We start from the raw sequence: 18,499 nt of genomic DNA on the forward strand, positions 1-18,499 counted from the left end.
AATCCCAAAATTATGCTCCTATATTCTTCCCTAAAGCTTTCCTATTTAATTTTAGGATCTCTATTTTATAAATGCATACACCAGATCTCCTATTTTCTACATAAAAATAATAATTATGTGTGGGCCCTACTAATTATAAGCTTAAAATAAATTTAGGATGGGTGTAAATTTAAGATTAAATTTAGGTAGGTGTAAAAAATTTTGTGGGCCCCATCCAATTTAGGGGATCTGCTAGATGCATTTTTTATATCATTTGCAATTATTTTAGCCTAAATTTAGAGTTAGTGATGCATTTAGGTGATCTACTGGGAGTGCTCTAAGGGCTCGAACCTTGCTATTGGCGTTTTTTTCCTCTTTTTTTCCTTCTTTTTCTTCTTGCTTTATTACAATGTTTTTTGCTTTTTAACAATAATAATTATTTGAAATAATTATAAATATCAATAATTATTTTCATACATATTAATAATTACTTTTGAGTTAATATATAAAACTATCCACTTTCATATTGTAAAGATAAAAATTGTCCACTATAAGATAAAAATAATAAAAACTGTCCACTTTTTGATTGAAAAGACAGAAATACACTCCTTTAAAAATATGTACTCTCTCTTTCTCTCCAGGTACGCATCTTTCTCCCCTCTCATTCTCTTCTCTCCCTCTCCACTCTCTTTCTCTCTCTTCTCCCTCTCCACTCTCTTTCTCTCTCTTCTCCCTCACGGTACACTCCTTTCCCCCTTCCCCCTTCTCTCTCTCTCCCTCCATCCCTTCGAGCTCAGATCGCCGGCGAAGCGCTGCCGCCTCGGCCTCGTCACCTCCGCCATCTCCTAGTTCGCCCCCGGCCTCGTCGTCTATGCCCCGGCCTCGTCGCCTCTGCCATCTTCTACTTCATGCGCCGCCGCCCCGGCCTCGTCGCCTCCGCCATCTCCTGCTTAACGCCCCGCCGTGACTTTAGCCTCCGTCCGCCACCAATACCCACCACGACTTCGCCGCTGCCAACAAATCGATCGGGCTCGCCCTAATTGACTCGATCGCCGACGATCGGAGCGGCAGCGGCGGCGACTGCAAATTCTCGAAGTCGATTAATCGGCTGTTGTTGTTCGGATCGATGTTGAAGGTCCAGATTCCTGAGATTAGCAGCTCAATTTCGCTGGCGGATGATCAATCGCCGGGTGATTTCAGGATCAAGACGCGGAGCTCGCAACTCTCGACTCCATTCGGCGGCGGCAGCAGTGGCGAAAAGGATTTGGTGCGGCAGCTGTCACTCAAAGAGGCCAATTTTGGACGTCCACCGCTTGGCCGATGCAGATTTCTTCAACTCCTTCCAGGATGATTTCAACGATGTCTGGCCTTTTTTGAATTTGAGTGTGATGTCTAACTATTTTGTGTTGTTTGTCTAGGATCAAAGTTTAATCCATAATTAGTTGGAAATTTAATTTAAATATGTGGATTTACATATTGAATGGCCGACTCTTACTTAGAAGAGTTAGTGTTTGTTCCTTTTTTTTATTTGAGGGATTTCTGTGGTTTAAAAAAATGATGAGTAGAATTGGTGTGTGATGGTGAATTCCACCCAATCTAATTAATATTTCTCTTATTTCGCCATGTTCTTCTTATTTCTCCATTTTAATTTGATTTTACGATCAAATCAATTAATTCACAACTTAATATTCTTGAATTCATAACCAGATCTATGAATTCACAAATTTATGTTTTTAAATTCAGAACTAGATCTATGAATTCACAACCAGCTCGATGAATTCACAACTTAATGTTCTTGAATTCACAATCAGCTCGATGAATTCACAACTTAATATTGTTGAATTCACAATCAAATCTATGAATTCACAACTAAAACTCGAATTTACAACCAAAATAAATTCTAGTTTTAGTCGTGAATTCAAACTTTAAAAATTCAAATTCACAACTACTTGAATTCACAACCAAAATAAATTCTTGTTGTGAATTAAATTCTGGTTGTGAATTCACAACCAAAATAAATTCTGGTTGTGAATTAAATTTTGTTTGTGAATTCGACTGGTTGTGAATTCACAACCAAAAAATTCTGGTTGTGAATTCACAACCAAATTTTTTTGGTTATGAATTAATTTTGGCTGTGAATTCGATTGGTTGTAAATTCACAAACAAAAAATTCTGGTTGTGAATTGTGAATTCACACTGATTGTGAATTGCGGGATTTTTTAAAGAGGTGATGTTTAAAGGGTAAAATGAAGTGGACATTTTTTTAATTTTTAATGTGAAGGGTATTTCCCCTCAAAAAAAATGTGAAGGGTATTTTGGTAACACTGACCATTTTTTAATATTTTTATCTTAGTGGACAATTTTTAATTTTACAATATGAAAGTGGACATTTTAAAAATCACTCTTAAAATTTTGTATTTGAATTTGTTTCAATAACTAGAGCTGATTATTTGTGGTGGAATGTGTTATGTTTATACTTATAATTTTCATATGTTATTTTAGAGTTCGAGGTCGAATGACTCTAGTTTGCTTTAAATATTTACATAGACTCTACAGTTTGTAGTGATTTGATTGGATTTCAGGCCTAGCGAGTCATCACGAAGATTGGCTCAACGGCAAAAAGACAAACAGGTGGTGGGCATGGAGAAAGACATAGAGCTGCTGCTTGAGAAGGCAATCTTGGATGGGGGAGAGAACCTTTCCATCTCCGCCATAGTAGGCGCGGGCGGTACCAGGAAGTCTACGCTTGCCAGGGCTTTATATAACCACGCGGCAGTGGCTGATCGATTTGAGCGGCGTGCTTGGGTTGTGGCTTCTAAGGAACTCAGTCCAAGAGACATAATCAAGGAGCTATATTTGCTGGTTAAGTTTGGAGAAACGGATAAATTCCAATTGTATATTTCGGAGAGATTAACAGTGTCGGAGCTTCAACAAAAGCTTCACAAACGGCTGGAGGGCAAACGATATTTCATAGTTCTGGATGATATGTGGGACGACGCGCACCAGAGATTATTACAATTGTTAGTTTTTAATATATACTAATGTGATCAAATTTACAACTTTTACATAATATATAGGGGTAATTGCCCCTAAATACATTACATTTTTTCATTTTCTGGAATTGCACATCACCTTTAAAATCCGCCTCATAATACATAACCTTTTTCTTTCTTCTGGAATTGCACATGGTCAACCAACCACCAACCGAAAAAATAACGTGGATGCCGGAAACGCCACATATACACGCCGAAAACAAAAATTAATTGATGTGGTAGCCATGTAGGAAATTATAATTTTTTTTGCTATTAAATTCAAATTTCCAGAATATAGAATTAAGGTATTAATTTTCCAAATCTCCAATTTTCCCCTAAATTCCCTAGTTTTACAATTTCCCCCATTTTATGATTACCTTAGCGTTTAGACTTGAATTTCGATCTGCTCCACATTGCCCTAGCTCCAGCGATTACACTAAAACCAAGAGAGGCTCCAGCTCCGGCGATTACACTTGCTCTAGCGATTACACCAACACGAACCGGCGGCTCCAGCGTGGGTTGCTTTCTCTATCCAGGACCTACTATGCTGAAAACTTAGTTGATATAATCTTTTTTTGACTGGTTTAAATGCATTTATCGTTGTCGTGTTGTTGATTATAGTAGAACTACAAGGCTGATGAGAAATTGTTGTTTTCGTGGGATTTAGTGATGGAAGGTTGCGATCAGCGATGTCAGGAGGGCAACCATCGGGTTCAGCGCAAGCCGATAAAGATCTGTCCGTTCGACAATTTGTTGCGAATGGGGAAATTGTACAACCAGGGAATTTAGGGGAAAATTGAGGATTTGAGAAATTAATGTCTTAATTCTATATTTTGAAAATTTGAATTTAATAGCAAAAAAAAAATTATAATTTTCTACATAGCTGCCACATCAATTAATTTTTTTTTCGGCGTGTATATGTGGCGTTCCGGCATCCACGTCATTTTTCCGGTTGGTGGTTAGCTGACCATGTGCAATTCCAGAAGAAAAAGAAAGGTTATGTATTATGAGGCGGATTTTAAAGGTGATGTGCAATTCCAGAAAATGTGGAAAGGTAATGTATTTAGGGGCAATTACCCCTAATATATACTAGCTATTGTAAAATTATAGTATAAAATAATATCTACAGGTGATAGATAGAATTTTAAGAGTTCAAACTTATTTAGAAATGTGATTGGAGTGAGATATATTCTTGTATAATAATAATAATAATAATAATAATAATAATAATAATAATAATACTCCATTCGTCCACGCAATGTATGACACTTTTACAATTTTGGGTGTTCACCAAAAGTATGATACTTTCTTTTTCTGAACATGGGCTCACATTTTTTCCTCATCTTTTATTCTCACAAATACCCCATTCTTTACAAAAAAAAAATATCTTAAATCATTCTCAACAACTCATTTCAAAAATTGGTGGAACCTTTTTTGCACTGCAAAATAATTACCACCAATTTTATTAATACTCTGACTACCAAAAGTGTCAAACTTTTGGTAGACCGAGAGAGTAATAATAATAATAGATTACATTATTGCCTTTAAAGTAGATTGAAATTTATGTCACGACCGGCCTTAACTAAAGATAACTAAACCGGGAAATCGTGACTAGGGAAGGGATTTAAGAAGCGGGGTTAGAAAGGGCACATTTGACTCATTCATAACTCGATTATAGACATTGAAGGATTGACGCATATAATTAAAAAGGATACTCGATGAACCCGAGTAAGCGTTAGATATTTCTTGAAGAGTAATTGGCATAGTTATAAACTTGACTAAAACATAATCAGTGTTTGCAGCGGAAGACATAACTGAGATACATGTATGCAGACATATATCCTTTCTGAGCCTAATTTAAGTTCGACAAAAGCTCCACTCAACAACACTTCATCGTCCATCACAGCTCAACCTGCACAGCTCAACCTGCACACTCAACGAACACAGGCATCGCGCCGTGAGGGAGGCCTCCCTCAGAGGACACGACATCGTACTGTTGAGGGAGGCCTCCCCCAACAGACGCTAGCATCGTACCGTTGAGGAAGGCCTCCCTCAACGAACGTTTGACCGGCCAACCCTCTCATTGACTCACGGTCGCGTTGTGTACATAAATTGTACTAGGAGAGCTATCCGCTCAGGATTCAAAGTCATTAGCATCATCACATAGGCATCAATAACAAACATAAAGCATTCAAGTATAACAAAGCATAAATAACTTAAGCGTATCAACTCGTAACTCATTAAAGCGTAAATCACTTAAGCGTAATAAAGCGTACATCACTTTAGCGTAACAAAGCGTAAATTAATAAAGCGTAAAGTATTTAGGCACAAATAAGCATAAGTAGCAAAGTGTAAATTATTTAAGCGTAATAAAGCATAAACCATTTAAAAATCTAATTTGCATTTTTGAAGCATAAAAACTTTGATAGTTCTCAAATAGCATTTTATTTTGCAAGTAAGAAATGCCCACCTGATAATAAAGATTTGTTAAGGCGCTGTGATTCCTTGTGTAGCTCTCACTCTCGCGCTTGACCTTTATTACGAGAATATAAAATGAGACATTGACTCGAGAGAAATTCTCAATTAATGAGAATGCGTAATTTAACAATGCATTACTCTTATTCAAGTAATTATTATTTAGAAATAAAAATCCCAAAATTTCTATCTTTAATCCAGGCTATAGGATATAAGATTTAGGATTTAGGGCTCTACCATAATGTTGGATTAATAACCTTAATTAATCCCTTATTAGAAGCAATTGAGTCTAATTGGTCTATTAATCTAGACCGGTCCTCAATCGGGCTTAAATAAAATAATAAATAAGGAGGCTGAAATATAATAACTCCAGGGCCCAAGCATTAAAATATATCTAGCCCATTCTTTATAAAGTCAGCCCAACTGAAAATGAATAGGGAGGAGCCCATGGATCCAGTCCACTTAAAAGGAATAAATTCAGTCTATTCTTTAATAAACTCTCATCCTAAATATCGGCCCATCAAGAATATAGGAAGCAGCCCAATTCGTCCTTCTCCTCAAGCACGCTGTCTCCATTTTTCCTCTCAATTCTCAAATCTGAAAACTCACATCTCTCTCTCGATCCGCTCCAATTAGCGCCACCGCCGTGGCTGAATCCGGCGAGCCGCGCCTTCTTCTCCTCGTCCATTCATCTCTCTCCCTTCACCCTTTTCAATTTCTCACTCCAAGTTACACGCTCAATTTCAAGGATTGAGCCCTAGTTCTTTCCTTCAAATCGCCTCCGAGTCTCTCCTTTACAGCAGATACGCCGCCGCGGTTCTCTTTCCGGCGAAGCCGGCATCAAGTCATTGGAGTACCGGCGAGGCCGCGGCCGGCCACTGGCGCTGCTCCCATCGTCTGCTCACCTCTCCTCCCTCATCCTTCTCGATTGAGGCAAAAGGGATGAGCAGTCCGCCGCTGCCTTCTTATAAATCCGGCGAGCGGCTGCGTCCTTCTCTCCGGCGCAGGTCGACGCCTTCGCGTCGGAGTTCCTCTCCTCCCGCCGCTCTGTTTCTCGCCAGGTGCCCCAACCGAGCTCTATTTTTGTCATACACTACCGCTCCTGCTGTCTGTGAGTCGGCGAGGCCGCCGCATCGTAGCCCCTCTCTGGTTTGGTCCGGCGAGCAGCAAGCACGCAGATTCGCCTCCGCTACATGCCTTCAAGAGTTAGCGTCGGCTCTCGATTTTTTATGAAGCATCGTCGTGCACGTCCTCCAGATATGTCGCGATCGTCTACGGCTCCGGTACCTCGACAAAGCAGGGCAGTCATCGCTTCTCAGCCCCACACCTAAACACGAGCCTAGCTCTCCCGGCTTGGTTCCAGACTTGGGTTCTAGAACTTAGTTAAGCAAGGTAAGGTCTTTATTCTAGTTTTCGTTTCTAGTTTTCGTTCCCCAGTTGAATAGTCTATTGTGAAGGCAAGAAATTAATCTAGGTGTTGATTGCTTCTGTATCATATGAATTCTCATTGCTTGTGGCTCGCGTAAAAAGAATATAGCATGTAGATTCTTATGAAATAAAAGATTATGCCATTAATCTCATACTATGCATTTCTAATAACTGAACATGTGTCTTGTTGGGGTGTGAAGCATATGACATCAAGAGAGCAACTGAGATAGGAATTACCTGTGATTGCTTTGTGTTTGGGTGGCTGTTGAAGCTTTTGAGTTTAATTTGAAAATGGCTGAAAAAGAGTCACATATCTTGTTTTTCTTTAACAATGCAGGGAGAACTAAGAAGAAAAAAAATGGATAAGGCTAAGCCAATCTTACCTCTTCGAAGTTTTGCAGCAGCTAGACAACTCTCTCAAGCTCTTGATGCTTAAAGAAGTAAGGACGACTGTTGGCTGAATATAAAGAGTAGAGTTGTTGTTATTGAGTTTGAAATGAAAGGTGAGTGACTGATTGACCTGCTACTATACCAGGGGATGGCCTTGGCCGAGAAGGGATGGCCTTGGCTAAAAAGGTGGTTGCAGAATAGCTTGTAGTTGTACTTGAACTCATCTCCTTGCTTTTGTGTATAGTTAGTAGTAAAAGATTGATGATGGTAAATATGGTTTTGATGGGATGATACATAATTAAAATCCTCCACTCTTGATTAATCGCGTATTGGCATGTAAAACTAGCTTTCGTGTTTTGCTAATATTATTCGCATAGAATCTCCATAAGTTAAATATCCAATTTAACACATCTCATAAGTCGAAATTAAATCACGACTTCAAGTAAAATTAATAATATATATATTGCATATAAAGTAATAACATGACTTTGCTAAGTCAGTTATTAATCAAAAGAGCACAATTATTAACTTGCTCTATAATTGGTTCACAGTATCTCACCCGAAGCTAAAAGGCATTAAAAAATATATATATATCATGGTTGGAAGCGTAACACATAATAATTGTATTTACTGGCTTTAATCTATAACCAAAAAGGGTGGGTTGCTACAATTTATTAAAATAGGCAAACCAAACTTGTAAAATAAGGCTATTTTACACTGAATCTCATTTCTTTTAGAGATAAGATTCAGTGTCCCACAATTTTATGTGTCCCATTGTGTCTCATACTTATATTTATTATTTTAAAAATATTTTTTATAAAAAAAAAATTTATTACTCCATCTGTTCCACGAATCTTGAGTCATTTCTATATATAGTAAGAATTATGGAAAAAATAAGGGGTTCTAATTAAACTTATCTTAACTAATTGTGTACTTTTCTACTTTATCACTTTTCCACTTTATTACCTACACACTTACCTAATCACTTTTATACTTTATTATCTACACACTTAAAACACTAATCTTCAACTCCTTAATTTCTGTGCCGAAAAGAAGTGACTCAAGATTCGTGGGACGTAGAGAGTACGTATAATATTATGAATTATATTTAATTCTGAATCTCATTTCTTTTATAATAAGTATAGATAGATTAGTTGGGCACCTTACATGTTTTTTTAGTATCATTGAAAGCGTACGTCTTTCTGATTGAGTTGCACGTAATTGTCGCTTGCTATTACTTACCACACTAGTTTTCGTTGGACAGGTACAAGTAGTAGGTTTCTGCTTACAATGCATACTCCTCAACCTGAAGACGACTATGGATATGTTCATACGATGAAATGTTTAGACTCAGATGAAAGCTGGATCTTATTCCTGAACACCGTATCTGATGGAAAAGGTGTAGATCAAGATTTGGAGGATATAGGAAGGCAAATATTGAACAAATGCGACGGCCTTCCATTAGCAATCACCTTGGTAGCAGAGAAGGTCCAAGACTGAATGCATCACCACAGCAACAAATGGAATGGAACGAGCCATTCCCCAACCTATTCTCCATATCAACTACCTAGATACATGCTTATCTACAGTGTTTACATAACCATGGCTGCCATTTGAACCATGGTGCAAAAATAACCTAGATACATGCTTATATCTATGAAATAACCATGGTTGCCATTTGAACCATGGTGAAAAAATAAAAGCAAGATATAGCAAACTCACCGTTGAAGCTTATCCCTTTCTTGTCGATTCTCTTCCAAATGGATGAATAAACACTTTCTGAAATTCCTCCCACAATTTAACGAAACACCAACACCTATTTAAGAAAGTATAGATTAATTGCCTATCAATTTAAATACAAATCAATATCTTTACTCAATTAAAAATATGAAAAATATGGTTCATAGTTTCAAGTAAAATATCATTACTTAAAAATATAAATTATTTAATATGTTAGAAATTTAAATTATTATAACTTGTTCATTTTAAATCTATTTTTTAGATTCATACATCATCTTTATTCAAGACCATATTACATATTTTATTCAAAACATAATTAAATGAAAATATAAAAATGTGCTCCATCTATTTTATGTTAAAACTAAATGGTGTTAAAAATCAAATTTCATTTATTAAGCTCAAATTTCACTACGACTGGATTAAGTTAAAAATCAAACTACAATAAAGCATAGATTGCATCTGTATCATGAGAATATTATTGTTTTTCAGTTTTTAGTTAATATTATTAAGTTGAGATTATTTAATTAGATTCTTACTTTCCATTTTATATCACTACTCACTATTTTATAACTAAAATAATTACTACAAATTTTATATTTTGTCAAATGATTAACTGCCACCTTTCATCACCTTAAATAATACTCCTATATTCGCAACCAAATTAAGTGCAATCTAAAGAAATCATCATATCATAAATCCAAAAAAATAAAAATAAAAATAAAAATGCCAACACAACCAAAACATAGAATTGTAACAAATCCTCGGAAAAAATCGTTGATTCCAAAAAAAAAAAAGGAAGAAAGGAAATAAGCATCCTAGCTAAATAACATCAACTATCAGAAACTTGATGAAACTTGATGAAGATCATCATTATAATATTGTGGTGAACTCCAATAAGTATCAATTTCTCCACTCTTTATACTAAGACAAAATATAATACCACTCCATTTGAAACAACAAGTACCTAAAGGCACACAGCCACACATCAGTATTTTGAATCATGATAGAGCCATACATAAGAGTAATATAAGTACAAGAGCAAGTGATGAATTAAAGCATAGTATAACAAAGTACTACACACTGATCAAAGTTAATTAAGCACACACTGTAAAGGAATGAATCCGAGTTGGTTGGTTGATTCCAAGAAAATTAAGATACAAAAAATTAATGAGTGAAGATTATAACCTACTTGGAGCTTCTTCTTCTTCTTCTACCTCTTGTTTTGTTATAGATCTTCTGTTTTGTTTGTATCCCCAGAATTTTGTATGTGTCGAAACTCAAGATTCACTGCAGCAATTGCAGAGAAAAGCAGCAATGTAATTATTTTTCAGACATTTTACACTGAATAGCCCAAAATGTTGTTTGCGTTGTTGGACCAAAATCACACATAATCCCAAACTGATCGAAAATCCTAACTTACATAAATAGAAAAACAAATTGGTAATTAGGAGTTCCCTTTCAGCAAATAATCGATCAATAAATTTATGAAACGCACCGGAGTGGAGAAGAATGGAGAAGAATCGATCAATAGTTGGAGAAGAATGGAGAAGGGCGAGCTTGAGCGGGCCGGAGAATGGAGAAGGCACGTGAAACCTGGAGCTCAGCCCTCCGAATAAAATCAATCCGGCAGCTTTGGGAACGTCTCTGGGGCGGAGATGGGCAGCACAATATCGCGGCAAGGGCCTCGCGGTGGTGGCTCTTCACGGCGGCGGCAAGGGCTTCGCCTAATCCATTTGCCGAGGCGGAGATGGGCGGCAAAATCGATCGACGAGGGGGGTGAGGCGTCAGGTGGTGCGGTGGGTGAAGCGCCGGTGGGTGCGACAGTGGTTGGTGCGACGGACGGTGGCTGCGACAGTGACGGACGGCGGAGATTTTGTTTGAAATTTCAAACTCACGAGATTTGCAGAGCGGCGGCGCGAGTGAGTGTGAAACACCTAAACCTAATTTAACATTTCTAACTCACGACGCGCAGCTTGCACGTCGTCTATTGGATTAAAGACGACACGCGTCTTCCCACGTCGTGTATTAGCGTCCTCAGCATGCACATAGACGACACGGTGCTCAAACGCGTCGTCCTCGAATGCGTTGTCTTTTACTCCCTCCGTCCACTAATTCAAGGCCTTCTTTCCTTTTTGGGACGTCCACCAACTCAAGGCCTATCCATTTTCAGTAAGTTTTTATTTATATTTAATTGGTGGGTCCCAAAACAATACACTTTTTCTCCACTCAACTAATAAACAATACATTAATTGTGGGTCCATTTCTCCACTCAACTAATAAAAATACAATTTTTCTTAAAACTCGTGTTTTGCTCCTTAGGTCATGAATTAGTGGACGGAGGGAGTATATGAATAGACGACACGGCGGTCGCGCGTCGTCTATGACCGCATATTATAGACGACGCGCGCCCATCTCTTGTCGTCTATTCATATAATAGACGACGTGCTTTGTCGTTTGTCGTGTAAAAGCTCGGTCATAGACAACACACAAGAGGAAACCTGTCGTCTATTGACATATAGACAACATTTTTCATTGCGTGTCGTCTATAATGCGTCATCTATGACCATAATTCTTGTAGTGATGGGAGAAAGTTCTAGAAGAAATGGAATCTCATCTAAATAGAAGCAACAACAGCACCATGCAAGTAATGCTGGAGCTAAGCTACCAAGATCTGTCTCCAGAACTGAAATCGTGCTTCCTTTTTCTGGGCTTCTTCAAGGTGGGAGACACGATCAACACCCGAAAACTCATAGATGTGTGGATTTCGGAAGGGATCATCCCTGAAGAAGGAGGGAAAACAATGGAGGAAACAGCGATGGCTTATCTGGAAGAGCTGATCGATCGAAACATGGTACAAATCAAGGACATATCCTTTGATGATTGTATAAAGAGTTGTGTTATGCACGATCTTGTCCGAGACCTATCCATCAAAAAAGCAGAGGAGGAAATAAGATTCGAGATCCTAAGCGCAGATGGCAAGTCCGTAGAATCTTCTTCACACAAGCCCCGCCATCGTGACTGCAGTCAGGGGAGGTTCAGAGATTCCATTTATGGAAACAAACAGGTCCGCACCCTATTGGTCCGTGGGGGCCAGCCTTATCTCTTCACAACATCATTCTTATTCTTATCTTACCAGTTTCAATATGTGCATTGATCGGATTGAGGTACCTGAGTGTAAGAAACACAAACATTCAGTATATCCCAAACTGGCTGCCTAGGCTCGTTAACCTCGAGGTTCTTGATATACGAGGATTAGTGTACATCGAATTTTCAGACATTTTAGGAAAAATGCACCGTCTGCGCTGCCTGTATGCGTCCTCATTCTATTTCGGGAAGCCTCCGGAGATCTCTAGTCTGAAATTTCTCCAGAAACTGAGCTATGTCATCAATTTCTACGATTCAAACATCCACAAAGTTTTACATATGACCAATCTTTCCGAGCTAGGCATAAATCTATTTCGAATCTCAGATTCATGGCTGCTATTCAATATACTTGAGGAGATGGAGAATCTTGTGCATCTCAAGTTGAAGTACTGTAAAACCCTAAATCTTGACATGCTTTACTCCCTGCGTCGCATCACGCGGCTAAAGCTTCACGGCGAGATACCCCTTTTGCCCTCCGTCTTCCCTCTGAATCTCTCTCATCTGACTTTGGATTGGTGTCGACTCAAAGAAGACGCCATGCCCTTGCTGCAGAGCCTGCCCAAGCTGTCGCACCTCAAGCTAAAAAGCGCGTATGAGGGCGCGGGGATGGTGATCTCACGTACCGGATTTCCCGCGCTTAAAGTCCTCATTTTGCATTCTTTGAGCAGACTAGAGAGCATGCTAGTGGAGGAAGGTGCAATGCCGGAGCTCAGGCGGCTGGAGATCAACCGGTGCTCATCATTGGAGAGGCTGCCGGAAGAGATGACGAGGAACCTTGAAGAGTTGAAGATTGTGGCGAGCAAAAAGATTGCAAGTATGCTACAAGGTGAAGATTCCCAGAAGATCTCCAGTGTTGCTTATGTGGAAATAATTGGCGATTCAGGTACAACTGATTGGTGATTCAGTAATGAATTGAGCAGGCCAAGGTATTAGGGTTCATTGAAGAAGAACCGTGGCTTGTGAAATCAGAGAAGGGGTTGAAAGGAATTTACTTTAAAAAATGTAAGGTTAGTCCCATATCTGACAAGATGGATTAGAACTTTGGGATATTTTGCAATGCTTAATTAATTTATATTCCCAAGTGTCCCCAACTCATTAACTAAAATGAGGTTTCTATCAACTAGCTCCTCCGGATACTGTTTGACAATTGTTTCCAAGCTTTTATTGGTTTACTAGCAGAGATGACATACATTCACACGTAAAAAAGAATTATTTTAATAAATAATTTTTTATGTGTGTAAATTTATATTTCATTTCATTATATAGTTGTAAGATTTATCATTTGGATATATTTTTTGAACTAATTATTGGATGATATTTGAAAGGGTTAATTGCATGAAAATACACGAACTTTAGTCACTTTTTCATTATGCACACGTACCGACTTTGAAATTTACATTTTAAACCATGAACTTTGCATTCGTTCCATTTTTTCCTTAAAATTCACCTTCGGCCATCGGAAATCTGAGGTGGCGCCTTTTGGCGCCACGCGTATGTGACACGTCATTAATGTGTGCTGACGTGTCTTTAATTTAATACTCTCTCTCTCTCTTTCTTTTCTCTCTCTCTCTCTAATATTCACCTCAGTCCCCGCGCTTCCCTCGTCCCACACAACTCGAGCCGCCGCCGCCACTGCCGCCGCCGAGACCCGCCTCCACGTCGCCATAGACGACGTCAAAGAAGCAAATAAACTTCTGAGAAAGATCGGTATAGTATCCCTCTCCGACGTCCATACCTTCTTCCCGGGCGAGGCACTCGACTGCTCGCTGCACATCCTCGCCACCAGCTTTACTCGTATCCAACAGGTTGCAATCCACCGCGATCATACCTTTACCGTGAGCAAGAGCCATAGACTGCACGGATGGAAGCCCGCCGCCTCCGCCGCTGATTCTCTTTGCTATTCTCCGAACAACAGCCATATCAGTCGAGAATATTGGGACGTTGTAGTTTTCGACCCACTGTGTGGCTCCAACGACAACGACCCCTTTCCTCGGAACAACACGAGGAGGGCCCTCATCGGGTTTCAACTGCAGAGTTTCGGATTGGAGGCTGCCTACCCACTAATTTCCATCTGCATTCTGCTTGAAGTAGCCGAGCGACCTCCCCTTACCGTGTGCAGCTCCGTACAAGAAGGTAGCAACTGAAGGCTATGGATAAGATCATTAACAAAAGAGAAAAGTTGATGAAGAAACAAAAAGATGATAGATTAAGAGATATCATCTCTGGTAAAAAGTTAATTATTTTGGCAACTTCACAAAAAAGATTATTAAAAAGTTCATTCCATCAAAAGGGAGTAAAAACACACGCTGTAACAACAATATGAACACCATTTATAATCAACCAAAAAAATAAGAATGACAAAAATTGTCTCTTCAAGTGTACAATATCTTTCCCTATCGACTCTAGCAAGAACTATCTACAACGTGAAATTACACAGCCTTACATAATCGCGAGTTTCATAACTTTGAGCCAAATTTCACTACCAATACCAATTTTACCAATTCTCTGAACAGTGAGCAAATTCCCTACTATCTCAATAGATGCTATTTTGATGCTTCCTTTTGTTCGTGACACAATTATGTAGTCATCCTCTATCGAGCATCTCACTTCTAAACGATTTCCCTTACTCTTAATCACAGACTTCATCACACACTTAACAATCTTGCTAGCCATTCTTAAAGCTCAAGCAGAAACAGAAAAATGTAACCATTTCATGGATTCTAGCGTCTGCACTAACTCTCAACGAAAACCTTTTAAATCAACGTCGCCGTAATATTAAAAATAGTACACATGCATGCACAATAATCTTCTAGTGGTTCAGATAATCTAATGGCTAACTGTTGGAAATTCAAAAGTTTGGTGGGAGGATTAAAATAAGATTGGAGGAAATTTGTGTATAAGTGCAGCGTGTGTGTGTGTGAGTCTATTTATATGTGGACGTGGGTGTATAGAAGTTTTGAAGAGAGAGTATTTGGAGATATAGCAACTAATTTTTTATTGAATCAATTCTTCACTCTACTCTATCACTAATTCATACAACACATATATATAATACTCAATGTCGGCTACTTTTCCTTAACCGACTTTAATTAACTAGTCTAGATAATTCTACTTCTAGACAATTCTTTTACTTCCTTTAATTTCTTATTTAATTTATTGTTTCTAGATTTTTTAGCTTTTTCTAGAATTCTCTATAATTTTATTTTTTTCAAATCAAGTTTAACTCAACACTCCCCCTTAAACTTGATTTGTCATCCCGAGCAAAATTCTGAACTTCACAAAATCCTCGAACTTGAGCGGCTTGGTAAAAATATCGGCAACTTGATCTTGTGATTTCACATACTCCACTTAGACCTCCTTCTTTGCGATGCAGTCTCTAATGTAGTGGAAGCGGGTGTCAATATGCTTACTTCGATTATGAAACACCAGATTCTTTGAGAGCGCGATTGCCGACTTATTATCCACGCAAATAGTTGTTGGCTCATTTTGTGGCCATCCGAGCTCCATTAATAGGCTTCTAAGCCAAACTGCATGGCAAACACTGGATGTGGCAGCCACATATTCAGCTTCACATGTTGACAGTGTGACTATGGGTTGCTTCTTCGACATCCAGGTGAAAGCAGTATCTCCCATGAAAAATACGAATCCGCTTGTACTTTTTCGATCTTCATTGTCTCCGGCCCAGTCACTATCACTATACCCGACAAGATTATATTGATTAGTACTTGAGTAGAATAGGCCGTAGTTGAGCGTACCTTTGAGGTAGCGAAGAATTCTCTTTGCCGCCTTAAAATGCGTAGTGGTTGGATTCTCCATATAGTGACTCACGAGTCTTGTCGCATAAAGAATGTCCGGCCTTGTGCAAGTTAAGTACCGTAAACTTCCAACCAAGCTCTTGAACAATGTCGGGTCCACTTTTTCTCCTCCATCATTCTTGGATAATTTTATCCCGCATTCCACTGGCGTGTTGATTGCTTTGCAGCCCTCCATCTTGAACTTCTTGAGGATTTCCTTGGCGTATCCTTCTTGTGTGATGAAGATCCCATCTTCGAGTTGCTTGACTTCCACGCCGAGGTAGTATGCCATCAGCCCAATGTCGGTCATCCCAAACTCCTTTGACATGGCCTTCTTGAACTCCTCAATCATCTTTGGATTATTTCCTGTGAAAATCAAATCATCTACATACAAGCACACAATTAAGACATCTCCTCCATTGGCTTTCACGTAGAGAGCATGCTCGTGAGGGCATTTGGTGAAACCATTCTCCTCCAAGTACTTATCGATCCTGCTATTCCATGCCCTTGGTGCTTGCTTTAATCCGTATAGGGCTTTCTTTAACTTCAAGACTTTATCTTCTTGCCCTTTTACCTCGTAGCCCATTGGTTGCTTGATATAGACTTCTTTGTCTATATACCCATTCAAGAAGGCTGACTTGACATCCATTTGATAAATCTTCCATCTATTTTGGGCTGCAAGAGAGAGTATTAGTCTAATAGTTTCTAAGCGAGCGACTGGAGCAAATACCTCATCATAATCGATTCCAGCTCTTTGACTATATCCTTTCACGACGAGCCTCGCTTTATATCTTTCCACTTCACCCTTGGAATTCTTCTTAACTTTATACACCCACTTGACTCCAATCGCCTTGTGCCCTTTTGGTAGTGTCACGAGCTCCCATGTATCATTCTTCTTTATGGCTTTGATCTCTTCATCCATCGCGACTCGCCAATTTTCACTATCTGCTACTTCTTCAAAGCTAACAGGCTCACAATCAGCAAATAGGTAAAATAAGGTAAGATCTTCTAACCTTTCAGTATCATCATATATCTCGCCCAAACTCCTTGCTCGTGGTGTGGCTCTTTCATTTAAGAAAGATGGTGGCGAGTCTTCAGTGACTGGCACGGGTGAAGCTGGTGGAGTCACTGGCTCTTGTTGGACTTCTCCAACTTGCTCTTCTGCTCTTTGTTCTTCTAACTGTGGGATGTAGGTGAAGTCACCGCTGGAGCTGAAATCCCAGACTCCTTCTTCGTCGAACTCCACGTCTCGACTTATCACTATTTTCTTGGTATTTGGATTATATAACTTATAGCCTTTAGAGTTAGAGTCGTACCCGATAAAGATGAATGCTTCACTTTTGTCATCGAGCTTCTTCCTTCTCTCATCTGGTACATGTACGTAGGCTTTGCTCCCAAATACCTTTAGGTGGGAAATTCCTGGCTTTCTCCCGCTCCAGGCTTCTTGTGGAGTCATTCCCCACACGCTCCTTGTCGGCGATCGGTTGGATAGGTACACCGCGCACGCCACTGCTTCGGCCCAAAACTCTTTAGGCAGATTCTTCGTCTTTAGCATGCTCCTCACCATCTCCATGATTGTTCTGTTTTTTCTTTCCGCCACTCCGTTCTGTTGGGGGGATCTCGGAACTGTCAGGGGCCGCCGAATTCCATTTGCTTCGCAAAATTCTAGAAACTCCCTTGACGTGAGTTCTCCGCCTCGATCGGACCTCAGGGCCTTGATTTGTCGTCCGCTCTCCTTCTCGACGGCAGCTTTGAATTTCTTGAATGCATCCAATACTTCCGACTTCTGCTTCAAGAAATATACCCACGTTTTTTTAGAAAAATCATCATTGAAGAGCAGAAAATAATTATTTTTACCAAGGGAGCTTGGATTTATTGGCCCACACACGTCAGCATGAATCAACTCCAGTGGCTTTTGAGCTCTTGAGCTGGACTCCTTTGGGAACGGCTTTCTGAATTGCTTCCCGAGTAGACAACCTTCGCAGAGTTGATCGGGATGCTTGATGGATGGTAGTCCTCTCACCATCTCTTTTTTTGACAACAACTCCAATCCACCAAAATTCAAGTGCCCAAACCGAAGATGCCACAACCAAGACTTATCTTGGTAACACGCTTTCAGGCATTTTGCCACGTCATTTCGAATATTCAATAGGAACATTCTATTTTTAGACATTGGCACATTGGCAATAAGATTATTTTTGCCATCTCTTATTGAAAGGTTATAATCTCTCATGTGAATATCATAACCTTTCTCTAAGAGTTGTCCCAAACTCAAGATATTATTTTTCATATTGGGCACGTAATAAACGTTGGAAATAAATTCATGATTTCCATTTTTCAAGCGAATTAAAATTTTCCCTTTTCCTTTAACTGGAATTTTAGATTCATCACCAAAGGAGACGTTGCCACTTACCGACTCATCGAGCTCCACAAACATATTTCTTTTTCCGCACATGTGATTGCTTGCTCCAGTATCGAGGTACCACGTGTCATCTTGTCTTCCAGCTTCTCCTTTGT

General features: G+C 39.3%; 1 protein-coding gene, 2 long non-coding RNA genes and 1 pseudogene across 3 annotated transcripts; 2 read left to right on the forward strand and 2 right to left on the reverse strand.

The window, feature by feature from the left end:
* Positions 1–1,105: 1,105 nt before the first annotated feature.
* LOC131018389 (putative disease resistance RPP13-like protein 3) lies at positions 1,106–13,088 on the forward strand. Its single transcript, XM_057947117.1, has 5 exons — positions 1,106–1,257; positions 2,562–2,999; positions 8,543–8,792; positions 11,764–12,019; positions 12,181–13,088. Exons 1-5 carry the CDS (start codon positions 1,106–1,108, stop codon positions 13,086–13,088), a joined length of 2,004 nt encoding a protein of 667 aa, XP_057803100.1.
* Positions 4,709–5,809, reverse strand: LOC131017732 (uncharacterized). Its single transcript, XR_009099832.1, has 2 exons — positions 5,482–5,809; positions 4,709–4,923 (listed from the first exon to the last, which is right to left on the reverse strand). It is a non-coding gene; the product is annotated as an uncharacterized LOC131017732 (long non-coding RNA).
* LOC131017658 (uncharacterized) lies at positions 6,000–7,626 on the forward strand. Its single transcript, XR_009099753.1, has 2 exons — positions 6,000–6,878; positions 7,252–7,626. It is a non-coding gene; the product is annotated as an uncharacterized LOC131017658 (long non-coding RNA).
* A 683-nt stretch (positions 13,089–13,771) lies between the features above and the next one.
* Positions 13,772–14,861, reverse strand: LOC131018391 (uncharacterized; annotated as a pseudogene).
* Between the last annotated feature and the right edge of the window lie 3,638 nt (positions 14,862–18,499).

The sequence above is a fragment of the Salvia miltiorrhiza genome, chromosome 3 (genome assembly GCF_028751815.1).
Source record: "Salvia miltiorrhiza cultivar Shanhuang (shh) chromosome 3, IMPLAD_Smil_shh, whole genome shotgun sequence".
Classification (NCBI taxonomy): domain Eukaryota; kingdom Viridiplantae; phylum Streptophyta; class Magnoliopsida; order Lamiales; family Lamiaceae; genus Salvia; species Salvia miltiorrhiza.

Coding starts and splice junctions, on each gene's coding strand:
- LOC131018389 (XM_057947117.1), top strand. CDS start 1,106: ATGTTGAAGGTCCAGATTCCTGAGATTAGCAGCTCAATTTCGCTGGCG. Junction 1,258..2,561: donor AAGGATTTGGTGCGGCAGCT/GTCACTCAAAGA, acceptor ATTGGATTTCAG/GCCTAGCGAGTCATCACGAA. Junction 12,020..12,180: donor CGAGATCCTAAGCGCAGATG/GCAAGTCCGTAG, acceptor TTATCTTACCAG/TTTCAATATGTGCATTGATC.